This window comes from Molothrus ater, chromosome 16 (genome assembly GCF_012460135.2).
Source record: "Molothrus ater isolate BHLD 08-10-18 breed brown headed cowbird chromosome 16, BPBGC_Mater_1.1, whole genome shotgun sequence".
NCBI lineage: Eukaryota > Metazoa > Chordata > Aves > Passeriformes > Icteridae > Molothrus > Molothrus ater.
Window position 1 is genome coordinate 2294792 of NC_050493.2, and position 12392 is coordinate 2307183.

The 12392-nt window shown below is 68.2% G+C and overlaps 1 protein-coding gene across 3 annotated transcripts; it reads right to left on the reverse strand.

Moving 5' to 3' along the window:
- Positions 1–122: 122 nt before the first annotated feature.
- LLGL1 (LLGL scribble cell polarity complex component 1) lies at positions 123–12082 on the reverse strand. Of its 3 annotated transcripts, none has more exons than XM_036392761.1 (23): positions 11959–12082; positions 9301–9398; positions 6944–7025; positions 6744–6859; positions 6186–6344; positions 5941–6103; positions 5719–5854; positions 5572–5626; positions 5335–5492; positions 5036–5253; positions 4879–4946; positions 4430–4583; positions 3934–4038; positions 3476–3768; positions 3252–3405; positions 3017–3170; positions 2644–2927; positions 2162–2426; positions 1952–2066; positions 1754–1848; positions 1522–1645; positions 1370–1449; positions 123–1177 (listed from the first exon to the last, which is right to left on the reverse strand). In XM_036392761.1, the coding sequence occupies exons 1-22, from the start codon at positions 12037–12039 to the stop codon at positions 1371–1373; spliced, it is 3156 nt and encodes a 1051-aa protein (XP_036248654.1). In that variant the 5' UTR covers positions 12040–12082; the 3' UTR covers positions 123–1177; position 1370. The 3 variants fall into 3 exon arrangements, with proteins under 3 accessions (XP_036248654.1, XP_036248653.1, XP_036248655.1); XM_036392760.1 differs by having other exon boundaries at positions 6729–6859; XM_036392762.2 differs by lacking the exon at positions 11959–12082 and adding an exon at positions 9655–9941 and having other exon boundaries at positions 6729–6859.
- Positions 12083–12392: the final 310 nt, after the last annotated feature.

The window sequence follows — 12392 nt, forward strand, 5'->3', positions numbered from 1 at the left end:
AGCCCAGGCAGCTGATATTAAATGCTTTATTTTCAATATTAAAAACCAGTATTTTTAATAACTAAACAATGCTAAATTCATCTTACCAAAAAAAAAAAAAAAGAAAAAAAAAAAAGATGAGGTTGGGTTGGGGGGAGGGTTCTACCAGGGACGCTACAGCCCCGGCCTCGGCCGGCAGCAACCGAGCCCAAACCCCCCCAGCCACACACGTACCACAAGGGAGCCCGGGGGGGCACAGCTCCCCAAAGGAGAGGGGCAGGGGCCAGCTGAGCCCCATGGGAACAGCCACCATGGGCCAGGGGACAGAGCTGGCCCGCAGCAGCTGTGTCACCACAGCCCCCCAGGAGGACGACGCCAGGCTCGGAGCCCAGGGGGGATTTGGCACAGTGAGACCCCCAGGGTGGGGCAGCCCCGCCTGGGGCAGGAGGGGGCTGGGGTAACCCCATCTGCCCCCTCCCAGCACCAACATGGACCAGGAGCAGGAGCCTGCGTGTGATTCCACAGCGTGATCCCATCCCAAACCCACCCCGTGGCAGGAATTAGTGTCAGAAAGGAGCAGCAGGCACAGAGCCCAACCTGGAGAATAGCCCTTGGAGAAGCCACTAAGAGAAAAAGGCCACCTGTGACCCCCCAGCGTGCCCCTCCTTGGGCTGCTCAAGGCCTCTGCTGCCCACCTGGGAGCCAGGGGGTCCCCACTGGGCTCCCCTGGGGGGACAGTCCCTGTGCAGCAGCCAGAGCCTCCTGGCAGGCAGGGAACGGGGCTGTAAACTGCAGGGAGCCGGGCATGTAAACACAGACCAGGGTACGGGGGGGCCGTGCCCGGGGGCTTCTGACCCCCCACTGCCCCAAGGGACCAAAACCAGGGGACAAGGGGGGGTCCACAAGCCCCAGCCCTCCCCGTGGAGCCGGGGAAGCAGCAGCATCCCCCAGGAAGGGGGCTCTGGAGCAGGGGACAGTGACACTCGACCGTGTATAAAAAAGGAACTGATCTTCCCCGGGAAGAGTTTGTGCCCCACGGCGCCGGGGCCGGGCAGGGGGTGTGGGGAGTGCCGGAGCCGGGGTGCAGATGTTAGAGAGGAGGCCAGTCTACGTTACATGGGGAGGGGCGCGGGGGTCCAGTCGAGTCGCGCATCCCGGGAATCCGAGCACTGAGATGGGGCAGGGAGGCCGGCGATGCCTGCGGGAGAGGCAGCTCCTCAGCAGGAGTGGGTGGGGATCAGGACAGGCATTCCCCCTGCTCCCCCTCCCCTGCAAGCCCCAGGGATCACAGCTCCATCCTCCCATGGTGGATCACGAAGCCAGGGCACTGTGCTGGGGTCCCAGTTCCAAATCCCACTCCCACCCCAGGGACCACCAGCCCCTCACAGACCTCACTTGATGAGGATCCCTGTGGGCCGGGCCTCGTCCTCGCTGGTGTTCCTCAGGTTCTGCTCTGCTTCCTCCGAGGACCTGGGGCAGAGCAGGATGAGAGGCACTGCCACAGCCCCTCAGCACCGTTTACCCCATTCCCACCCCACTCACGCCAGGAAATCCTTCACTTCCTCCACGGTGATGTCCCCGGTGGTGTCCAGCGGGGTCTCCAGGCTGCTGTTGGGGGAGTCGATGGGGCCGGGCGAGAAGGCGGCCGGGTGCTCCTCAGGGGACCCTGGGGAGTCACAGGACAGGAGGGATTGGGGACAGCCAGGCGTGGAGCAGGGCTGTGGGACACGGTGTGTGTGCAGCATGCAGGGACAGGGTACGGGGGGTCACTCACGGTCGCTGTCTGACGGGGAGTGCTGGCCCTCGGAGCTGCGGGGGACGTGGGTGCCGTTCGCCTGCGGCAGCTTCGGTGTCACGGCTGAGCTGTTGCTGCAAGGAAACAGGGAGAAGTTATGGCCAGAACCAGTGTCATGGGGTGGGTGTATGGGGGTTCCACCACAGCAAAGCCCCCCACACCCCCGAGACAGCCCACCTGAGGCAGGAGGTGTCCTGGAGCCGGGCGACCTCCAGCCGGCACAGTGGCTCTGTCACATTCCTGGCGCTCAGCGAGAAGCGCTCAAACTCAGATGGTGAAATTAGGTAGAAACCTACAGGGAGGACAACGACGAGCCTCAGGCATCCCCCACAGGGCTGCAGGTGAGGTCAACACCCCATTGGCACAGACATCACCTGGTGTCCTCACCTTGGCCGTGCTTGGTGAAGACACAGGAGGCGATGCCGCTGATGTCCTCCTTACGGATGCAGCTGTAGTGGACCTGGGGCCGCAGGCTGGGCACGGTGAAGATGTGGATGTCCCCCAGGTTGGTGAGACAGGCCAGGCAGTTTTCCAGCCTCTCCTCAGAGCCAGCGCTGGCCAGGCTCACCAGGGCCACCTTCCTCACCCGGCAGCCCTCGTGTGCTGTCAGCTTGAACTTGGTCTTGGCACTCACTTTGGGCAGCGTGAACACCTGGGGGGCAGGAGGAGCCGGGCTCAGGGGAGAACAGGAACCTGCAGGGTTTAGGGGGGCACCTTCCCCTTGGATTCACACCCTAGAACAGGCATAGGAGTGCCCCCAAAACCTGACTGGTCACCTCCAGTCCCTGCATGATGAAGACATCCAAAGAGGACAAGGGACATTTTGTGTCCCATCTCTACCACAGCGGGACACGGAGCCCCACACTCACCTTGAACTGTTCCTCAGAGGAGATGAGCATGGAGTGGCTGCCCTGCATGTCGGGGGCCTTGGCCAGGTCCCGAGACACCTCGTAGGGCTCGGGCAGGGGGTTCCCCCGCCCGTCCAGCACCGCAATGGCCACCACGGGCGCCCGGTGCATCAGCTGGATCTCCTTCCCCAGCACCGCCTCCACCGCCCGCTCCGAGAACTTCTCCTGCGACGGCACCTCCAGGGCGTAGGCGAACACCGAGCCCGAGTTGGTCCCTGCCCACATCGTGGGGCCGTGGTGGGCGGCTGTGGGGGTGGAGCAGTGTCAGAACGCCCTCCCCACAGACCCAGCCTGGGGGCTTTTCCCAGGGAGGGAGGCAGGGAGGGGGTCTCACCGTCACGGAGGAAGGTGTCGGCAAAGTAGAGGCACCGCACGACCCCCGAAAGCGAATCATCAGCCGAGCGAGGCTCGATCCGCCGCTGCACCGGCGTCATCTCCACCTCGGGGGGACCTGCCTGCTCCGCCAGCTGCGCATTGGCCTCCTGCACCTGGCGAGGGGACACAGGGTCACTCACTCTCTGCTGGGTGGGGATGGGGAGCTGCCACGGTGACCCCCACTCCCTGCCCACCTTGCTGGAGGGGCTGCTGGCGTTGAGCCTCTTCTTGCCCGACACGCGGCTCTTGCGGATGCGGCGGAAGGACTGGCGCAGGGACTTCTTGAGGGACTTCACGCGGGACAGGGGCCCCTCCATGGCCAGCGAGTCGTTGGGGTGCAGCGTACACCTGTAGGCACCAAGGCTGCTCAGCACCCCCAGGCCGTCCAGGGGTCCCCAGCACCGAGGTCCCCCCATACCTGGCCAGCACGGGGTTGCGCCGGTAGTAGTCGAAGAGCCCGAAGCCGTGGCTGGTGCCGAAGGCCACGAGGTTCCACTCGGAGTGGAGGGTGACGGCGGTGACGGCGGCGGGGGGCACGCACTGCACCAGCACGCTGGGCTGGAAGCCGGGGGGGAAGTGGAGGGGCCCGTTCCGGGGGGCCAGGCGGTCGTGGCCCTTCCAGGTGAAGCCCTCACGGTCCTGCAGCAGGTCCACGGTGGCCACGCTGACCGCGTGCTCTGACTTCTCATCGCTCAGCTCCATCACCAGCACCTGCAGGGACAAACACAGACAGGGGGACACACTGGACCTCCCCCAGCCAGCCAGCCTGCTGCACACCGGGGGCTAAACCCAGGCTAGGAGCCCCTCAAGGACAACCGTGGGGGTCTGTAGCCCCCTCATGCTGTGGGTCCCCAATGGGGAAGCCCCTGCTCTTACCTGCCCCGCCGTGCCAGCCACCACCATCTTGGCCGTGTACTTGCAGAGCGCGATCTTCTGCACGCCCAGGCGCGGGTCATCGCTGTAGGGATCAAAGCAGCCCACCTGCGGGAGGGGACAGCTGAAGGGACAGCCAGGACCCCGCACACAGCTGTGGGACAGCCCCCCTGCACCCCCGCATCCCTCCGCCAGCTGTGCCACATGGGCCACTCCGGGCATCACGCCCAAAGTCTGTCCCCACTCACCCCCCGGCCCTGTCCCCCATGCTGGGGGAGACCCATGGACGGGGCCCATGGAACAAGCGTCCCTTGTGTCCCCACAGTGCGTCACACAGCAGCTGTGCCCTGAGCCGGGGGACACGTCCCCGGGGCGCAGCCGAGATGGCTCCAGCAGGTGCATCCCCCGTGCCCAGCTCTGGGTTTGCCCCCTCCAGTGCTGGCAGAGCCAGGAGGGTGCTGAGCTCCATGGCAGCGTCACCCTGCCCAGGGGACCTCACCTTGCGGAACGGAGGCCACTCCTCCTCGCCCGCCTGGTTGAGGCTGTCGTTGTGCTCACAGTCTGTCTGGAAGATGTTGGCGGTGCCCAGCTTGTAGAGGGGCTTCAGGGAGACCCCCGAGGCGTCCCAGAACCGCACCGTGCCGTCCTCGTGCCTGGGAGGGGGGGGTCCTGTCAGCGTGGGCCCCAACATCTGCCCGGCTAACAAGAGCTGCCTGTGTGCTGGCAGCTACAGTGCCAGAGGGGGGGACACGGGGGACAGCGCAGCGGGTGACACACTCATGCCCAGCCAGAACAAAAAGGGGCAGCCCACCCCAAATGAGGGAGTGGATGCCACCACCATCCCAATTAGCAATTAGAGCCATTAATCTCCACCAGAAAGGGGTGTGGATGTGTCCCCCCCCACATTTTGGGGTTCCCAGGCCCCCTCCCTGCTGCCAGCCCACTCACCCGGTGAGGAGAAGCCCCCTCTGCGTGGGCTCCTGGGCCAGGTTCTTCCCCCCATCAATAGGCCAAGCCTGGAGGGAGGGATGGAAGAAGGGATGAAGCCACTGGGCCATGCTGGAAGGGCTCAGCAGGACCCCTCCCCACCACCCCCATCACTGACCGCAGAGGATTGCCGGGGGCTCTGCTGCTCGCCCACGCTGACGATCCTCTCCCAGAGCTTGAGGGGCACGTTGGAGACATGGCAGGAGCAGGTGATGGCAGAGGAGTGCAGAGGTGCCAGGTACGGGGCAGGGATGGTGGGCCAGCCTGGTGTCTGCAGGTCGATGGCCACCAGCTCCTCCTCCACCAGCACCACGAGGGCTCGGGGGTTCTCAAAGCCTGGGGAGGGGGGAGATGGCTGCTGCACGTGGAGACCCCCACAGCATCACCCGCACCCCGGGCGGCCCTGGCAGGACGTACCTCCCTCGGGCACCTCTGCGCTCTGCACAGTGAAGAAGTCAATGACGCGGGAGGTGAAGTCGAGCGTGGCCAGGGTCTGGCCCTGCAGCACGCTGACACAGTGCCTGTCACCATAGCTGGCGCGTGGCATCCCCCCACTGAAGATGATGAAGGGGTTCCTGGGTGGGATGAAGCAGCTGCCATCAGACCCTGGACCCCCAAGTGCCCCCTGTGCCCATGCCCAGCCCACCCACCTACCCTGACTCGCAGGTTCGCCAGAGGATTTTGCTGATGGCTTTGCAAGGGAACGGCCCTGAAATGAAAACACCAACACTGGCTGTAGCACCGGGATGTGGGAGGGGATCAGCTCCCAACCCCAGAGCCCCCCAGACCCCCATCCTGTACCGTAGGGGATGGTGGACATGACGGGCTGCTGGGTCCTCAGGCCGGTGCCGCTCGCTGCCCACACCATGTACCCGCCGTCGCTGTGGGAGCTGACGATGCTCGTCCCACTCTGCTCCCAGGCCAGGCTCTCCAGCTGCTGCAGGGCCACACAGGGGGCTCAGCACTCACATGGGAACACACACACACACACCCCCAGGGCCATGGCCCCCCCAGCCCCAGTACCTGGTTGCCCAGGAAGAGATGCAGGACAGCACGAGTGCTCTGCTCCCACAGGACCAGCAGCCCCCGGCTGTAGCCGATGAGAAGCCGGCTGCCGTTGCGTGGGTGCTCCTGGATGGACTCCACGGGCCCCAGCGCCTTCCCACAGCGATAATCATCAGGGACACTGTGGGGGAACAGGCACAGGGGGTCAGAGATGGGCTGGGGGTGCTGGGGATGCAGGGGCATGGGGCCTGCAGAGCTCTCACCTCTGCAGGATCTCATCTGGGAAGAGGGTTTTGTCCTCCAGCAGCGTCAGGGTGGGCAGGGTGACAAAGTACACGGCACCACCCTCAGTGCCCAAACAGACCATGGCACCAGCAGCCATGGGCAGGACCACTGTCACCCGTGTGATGCCAGGAGAGCAGCTGTGGGGGGAACAGGGGCTGCCTCAGCACCAGGTTGGCTCTGGGGGAGCGTCAAAGAGACCCAGACCTGCCCTGCTCCATCCCTCCATTCCCATCTCCCTGAGTGCAGGAGGACAAGGGCAAGGACAGCCTCAGTGCCGACAGCAATTACAGCCATTAATCACCCCCGGGCCCTGCCAGCACCATAAAAATCCAGAGCTGTTCCCTGCACTCAGCATCTCAGCTGAGATCAGAGGAGCATCCCAGTGGGGCAAACACCACCACGGAGAGGACCTTGGCCACCATCCCGCCCCGGCAGACCGGCTGCTCCCCCGCGCCGTTCCCAGCCGGCACCGGCACCGCCGCAGCCCCGCGGGGGAGCGGCTCCGACCCCCAGGCAAGTACTTAGCGCCGGCGGACCCTGGGCGTCCCGGGAGGCCGAAGCTGCGGGTCTCCTCCAGGTGGGAGCAGCCCTCCTTGTGGCACACCTCCCACAGGTGCAGCGTGTTGTCGTCCAGCAGCGACAGGAGCCAGCCCTGGGGATGGAGGGGGGGATGATAGAGGGGTGTGTGAGGTGCTGGGGGGCTGCTGCCAGGTTCCCCCACGGGACACCCTCGTACCTGGCCGGGAAGGAAGTGCAGCTGGGTGACAGTGGCTGTCTCCTTGTGCAGGCCTGTCAGCTCCACACCCGGTGCGCCATATCTGGGGGGGCCGTCAAAGAAACAACAAGGGTAGGGCCCCCCCCCCCCCACACACCCTTCCCCAGCAAACTCAGGACCCTCCGTATTCCCTCAGGTCACAGTTCTGCCTGCAAACACCAGTTCAGCCCCCTGTCCCCAGGAGGGCCAGGGCAGAGCATCCCTGGCTGCACCCCATGCCAGAGCTGGCCTGGGCACCACCATCCCCATCCGGGATCCACCAAGCACCTCCAACTCCAACCAGGATGCTCTGAATCAGCCTGAAATCCACCAAGCACCTCCAGCTGGGATGTCCCAGGTCAGGCTGGGATCCACCAAGCACCTCCATCCGGGATGTCCCAGGTCAGGCTGGGATCCACCAAGCACCTCCAGCTGGGGCACGGCAGGTCAGGCTGGGATCCACCAAGCATCTCCAGCTGGGGCACGGCAGGTCAGGCTGGGATCCACCAAGCACCTCCAGCCAGGATGTCCCAGGTCAGGCTGGGATCCACCAAGCACCTCCTTCCGGGATGTCCCAGGTCAGGCTGCGGCCAACGCTCACAGCTGGGCTGGGTGTGCGAGAGGCGCCGGGAGCCCCGGCACGCACCGGCGGCGGGGTGGGGTTCGGCATGCGCCGGCACAGCCGCACTCACCCGACTGGTCCCGGCTCCTTCGGCGACGCCGCTCGGCAGGAACGGCAGCAGGAACGGCGGCAGGAACCGCGGCAGGACCCGCGCAGCGGCTGCAGCACCGCACAGAGCAGCCCAGCCTGGCATCTCCAGCACACCCAGCAGCCCCAGACCAGCTGCTGCCCCCAGCCCGGCGTCACCAGTGCGCTGTGCAGCCCCTCTGGGCATGCTGTGTGCTGGGAGTCCTTGCCCCTGGCCACCCTCTGGCGCCCTGGGCACGGGGAACCAGCCCGGCGGCTCTGCCCGGCCGGACAGGCAGGAGCTGTCTGGCAGTGCTGGGCACAGCGGAGCTGGCAGAGCCAGGGACAGCCACAGAGTTTGGAGACAGCAGGGAACAGGGCATGGGAATGAAGCAGGGAGCACACAGAGGGCTCTCGGTGCTACATGCATGGGGGATGCCACCCATCCTTGCTCATTCTGGGGTCTTTCCCCACCCAAAAGAGTGCCACAAGCTGAGAGAGCCCTCAAGGCAAGTGGCTCGGGCACACCAGTGTCACCAGTATGTGGAATGGGGGTCCAGGCACAGGGACCTCCAGCTGTCCCAGGAGACCCCCCCCAGGCACTGGCTGCCCCTCAATGCCGGGCTGTCAGCAACCAGATCTGCCCAGCCCGGCCGGGGAGCACCCAGGGGTGCCCCCACTAACCAGTAACGCCAGTCAGGCCAGCTCCGGCTGCTGCCTCGCCCGGCCCCGGCTTCCCCGGCACCTCCAGCCTCCAGAAGCATCTTTTTGGAGGCAGCCAGAGCAGGGCCATGTAGGCACGGGGTACCACGCCGGGTACCACCCCAAAACCATCCCCGCAGAGGATGCTCAGGACACCGCAGCCCCCCACAACCGCATCCCCGCCGTGCCGGGGGGGGCTCAGCTGGGACCGGCACCGCGGGCCGGGCGGGCGAGTGGGGCGGCCGGCGACGTCGCGGCCGGGCTGGCTGGCACCCGGGCGGCCCCGGCAGAACAAAACACGCCATCTTTGTGCTCGGGAGGCAGCGAGCCGCCGGCCTGGGGGAGGGGGAGCGCGGCCGCCCCCCACACCCCGACCCCGCTGCGGGCGCGGCCGCCCCCAGCCCGCATTCCTGCAGCGCGGGGCCCCCCGAGCACGGCCCGCATCCAGCCCTGGCCGCCCGCCAGCAGAGCCCTCTGAAGTCTCCCTGCACGCTGCCGCCAACAAAGCCCGGCCGGCCCCGCTCGGCGTCCCCCGCTTCGGCCCCCCAGCCGGCACCGGGCTCCGCGCCCACCGCAGCCCCGGGCCGGCCAGAGCCCCCGCTGCTCCCTCCCCCGAGGGCTGAGTGGGTGAGGATGGACAGGAGCCCCCCGGGATAAGCGGGGTAACAGCGGGAAGGACCCCATTGGGATGCCCCCGAGCCTCTTTTTTCTCCCCGGCGTTTTTTGGGCGAGGCGGGGGTTTCCTCCAGCCGCCCCCTCGCCGCCCGGCCCAGCTGCAGCACAGCTGGACGGAGGGATGGACGGCAGCCGAGTGGGGGCTGCCGGATGGGCCAGAAGCAGCACAGCCACGTCTCCAAGCATTCTCCGGGATGGGGACAGGCAGAGAGGAGCGAGCGCAGGAGGGTCCGGGAGGTCCTTACCTCCTGCTCATGTGGGAGGAAAAGGATACAGCTTGACGGCTCCCGCCTTGGTGCCGATGGCCATCACTCGCAGCACGGGGTCGTAGGCCAGGGCGCTGGGCTGGCTGGGGAAGCCGTGCTCCACCGTCTGGCGTGGGGACAGGCAGGTCAGAGCGGGACCCCGCGCCTCTGACACCCCCAAACCTTCCACAGCCCCCCTCACCCCCGATCCCACACCAGCCTGAGCATCACCCCTACAATGGGGGATCGCAAAGATGCTGCTCTGTCCCCCAGTGCCACCAGGGAGGGCTTTGAGGAGAGGGGACATCACTCCTCACCCAATTTCCACCCAGCACCTCAAAACCCAGCCCAACAGCCGCACCACGGGCCGGGGTAGCTCTGACCTTGAACGAGCTGTCCCGCTGCCCGCCAGCACTTTGGGGATGGGACCCCTCTGCTCGAAACCCCCGCGGTGAGGACCCCCCGGGAGAGGCGAGCGGGACCCCCCCGCTGCGACATCACCGGGCGTCCCCGGTGCCGGGCGGCAGAACCAGGCGAGCGGGACCCGCCAGCGCCAGGGACGTCCCCGCCGGAGCCGCGTGTCACCCGAGGGCACCTTCCCAAGGAAGTCCGGGCCGTGCGGCGTGCCCGGGCTCGCCGGCTGGGGAGGGGCTGCCCCGGCAGCGGGGGGACGCGGGGGGCACCCACCGGGCCGGCCCGCGGTGCGGGCACCGCAGGGCTCCCGAGGGCAGCTGGGCTGAGCAGCCACGGCGCGATCAGACGATACGGAGGCCGCCGGAGCCAGCCTGGCCGGATCCTGACCTGCTCCCTTTGTCTGGGGCATCCGAGAGGCGCAGCGGGGCGGCTTTCCGCACCCGCCGGCGGCAGCCGCTGTCACCCCGGCTCCTGTTCCCCTCCCAAGGGACAACTTCAGCAGCGTGAAAACGTCCCCAGCCCGTCCCAGGCGTCCCGGCCCATCCAAGGGGGTCTCAACACGTCCGAGGGGCGAGGAAGTGGATGCTCGTGGGTGCCGACCCACGCAGGGTCACGGTGAATCCCCCCGGGATGCACGCTGCGCTGGAGGACGGAGCTGGGACAGCGGCAGCAGCACAGGGGACACCACAGCGATGCTTTAGGCCAGAAACCAACACCGTGACACCGGCAAAGACTCCCCAAAAAGCGCTGTCGCAGTTCCCCAGCACTCCCAGCCCCAAAGGGGGACCCGGCTCAGCCCCCCAGCCGCAGCCCCCGCTCCCGCCCGCATCCGGCAGGCTGTGCCGGCCGGCCAAGGCGCGCTCCCGGCCAAATTACAGCAAATCCCAGGCAGATCTGGAGCTCGGGAGGAAAAACAACCCTTAATGGGAGGCAGGTGGGCAGCCGGCGGCCCCAGGGCTGGAACGGCCGCGAGGGGCTCTCCTCAGCCTCCCCCCAGCGCATCCCACCGGCACACACCGCCCATAGACCCGGCCGTGGCACTGAGCTCCCCAAAAACGGGGGGCTCTGGCTGGGCTGAGCCTTGCACCCCCGGCCAGACCCTCACCCAGGGCAGCGAGCTGGGGGTCAGGGCTGTGCTGGGCAGCACCGCACACCCCGACACCCGCGGGACAGCTGCGGGACAGCCCGGGGGGCGCTCCGGGGCACGGCAGAGGCCCCAGCAGGAGCTGGGCAAGCACCCCACAGCAGTGCCGGGATGGACAGACAGATGGGCACGGCTTGGGCTCATCCAGGGGCGCTGCCGGCGGTCTCATGCCCCTGCGGCCACGGCAGGAGAATGGTCCCAAGGCTTCCTGGACAAGGTGCACCAAGTGCCAGGTGGGCACCCGCTGGCACAGCCCGATGTCCCGAGGGAAGGATCTGGCACCCCAGGGTTGGTGGGGGTCGCGCCAGGGTTGTTTGATGAGCCTGGGGGTCTCTCCCACCCCAAATGAGGGGTTAAGTGGGAAAACTCGAGGGAGGAGGGGGGCAAGTGCTGACCTCTCATGTCCCCACAGAGACGCATCTTTGGGGTGCCAGGGAACCCGAAAGCCCAGGGGGTCATTGCCACAGCCCTTCTGGCTGACACAGGGGGTCCAGCCCCCCGGTACCCCACCCCTGGGGAGACCGGGGTGAGCCTCTCATGGGGGATGCAGCCAGGGATGCCCCAAGGCCAGACAGGGTGCGGGACCACGGGTCACCCCAAAACGCCCGTGAGCGAGGCCTCGGGGAACCCACGGGACAGGGGGAGTGCGGGAACCGGGGCGCTCCAGGGAACCCCCCCAGGAGGGGCTGGGACGGGGATGTCGCGCTGCCGAGGGGGTCGCATCCTCTCCCGGAGTGGCCCCCTGCACCGCACGGGGAGGAGCGCAGCCCCCGGTGCGCATCCCGCACCCGGGGCTCCCGGGACCCACCGCCGGGGGTGCATCCTGCCGGGGCGGCCCACCAGCCCGTCCCGGGATCCACCGGCCAGGCGGCCCTGCCCTTTCTGCGCGCCCCTTCCCCGGGAGCGGGGAGGTCCCGGTGCGCGGCTCCCCCGGGGCTTCAGCCGGTCCCGGGGGGCGGTGCCCCGCACGCTGCTCGCCTCCCCGCGGGCAGCATCCCGCCGGGGTCCCAGAGCCCCGCGGCACCGGGGGGCTCCCCGCTCGCCGCACCCTGCCCGGTACCCCCGGTGCCTCCGGTGGTAGCCGCCCCCCCGGGATCACCGCCGCGCCCCCCGCTCGCCCCAGACGCACCTTGCTGAAGGCGAAGAGGTCGTGGCGGAGGCGGTCGCGGTGCGGGTCGGCACCCTGCCGCCGGAACCGAAACTTCATCATGGTTGGGCCGGCGGCGGCGGCGGTGGCGGTGGCGCGGTACCGGGCGGGGCGGGCGCGGCCGGCGGTCCCGGGGCCGGTCCCGGGGCGGCGGTGGCGGTGGCGGGGCCGGGGCGCGGCGCGGGGCGGGGCCGGCAGGGGGCGCGGCGCCGGTGCGGGGTCCCCGGTGCCGGTGCGGGGTCCCGGTGCGCGCGCCCGCCGAGCCCGGGCAGGCACCGCCGCGGCGGGGGCGGGGCGAGACCCTGACGGACAGCTCCACCCGCCAATCACCGCGCGGCAACGCGCGCCGCGCGCCGCGGCCCCGCCCACCCGCGCTGCGCCTGCGCCGCCGCGGCGGCCGATGGGATGTGTAGTCG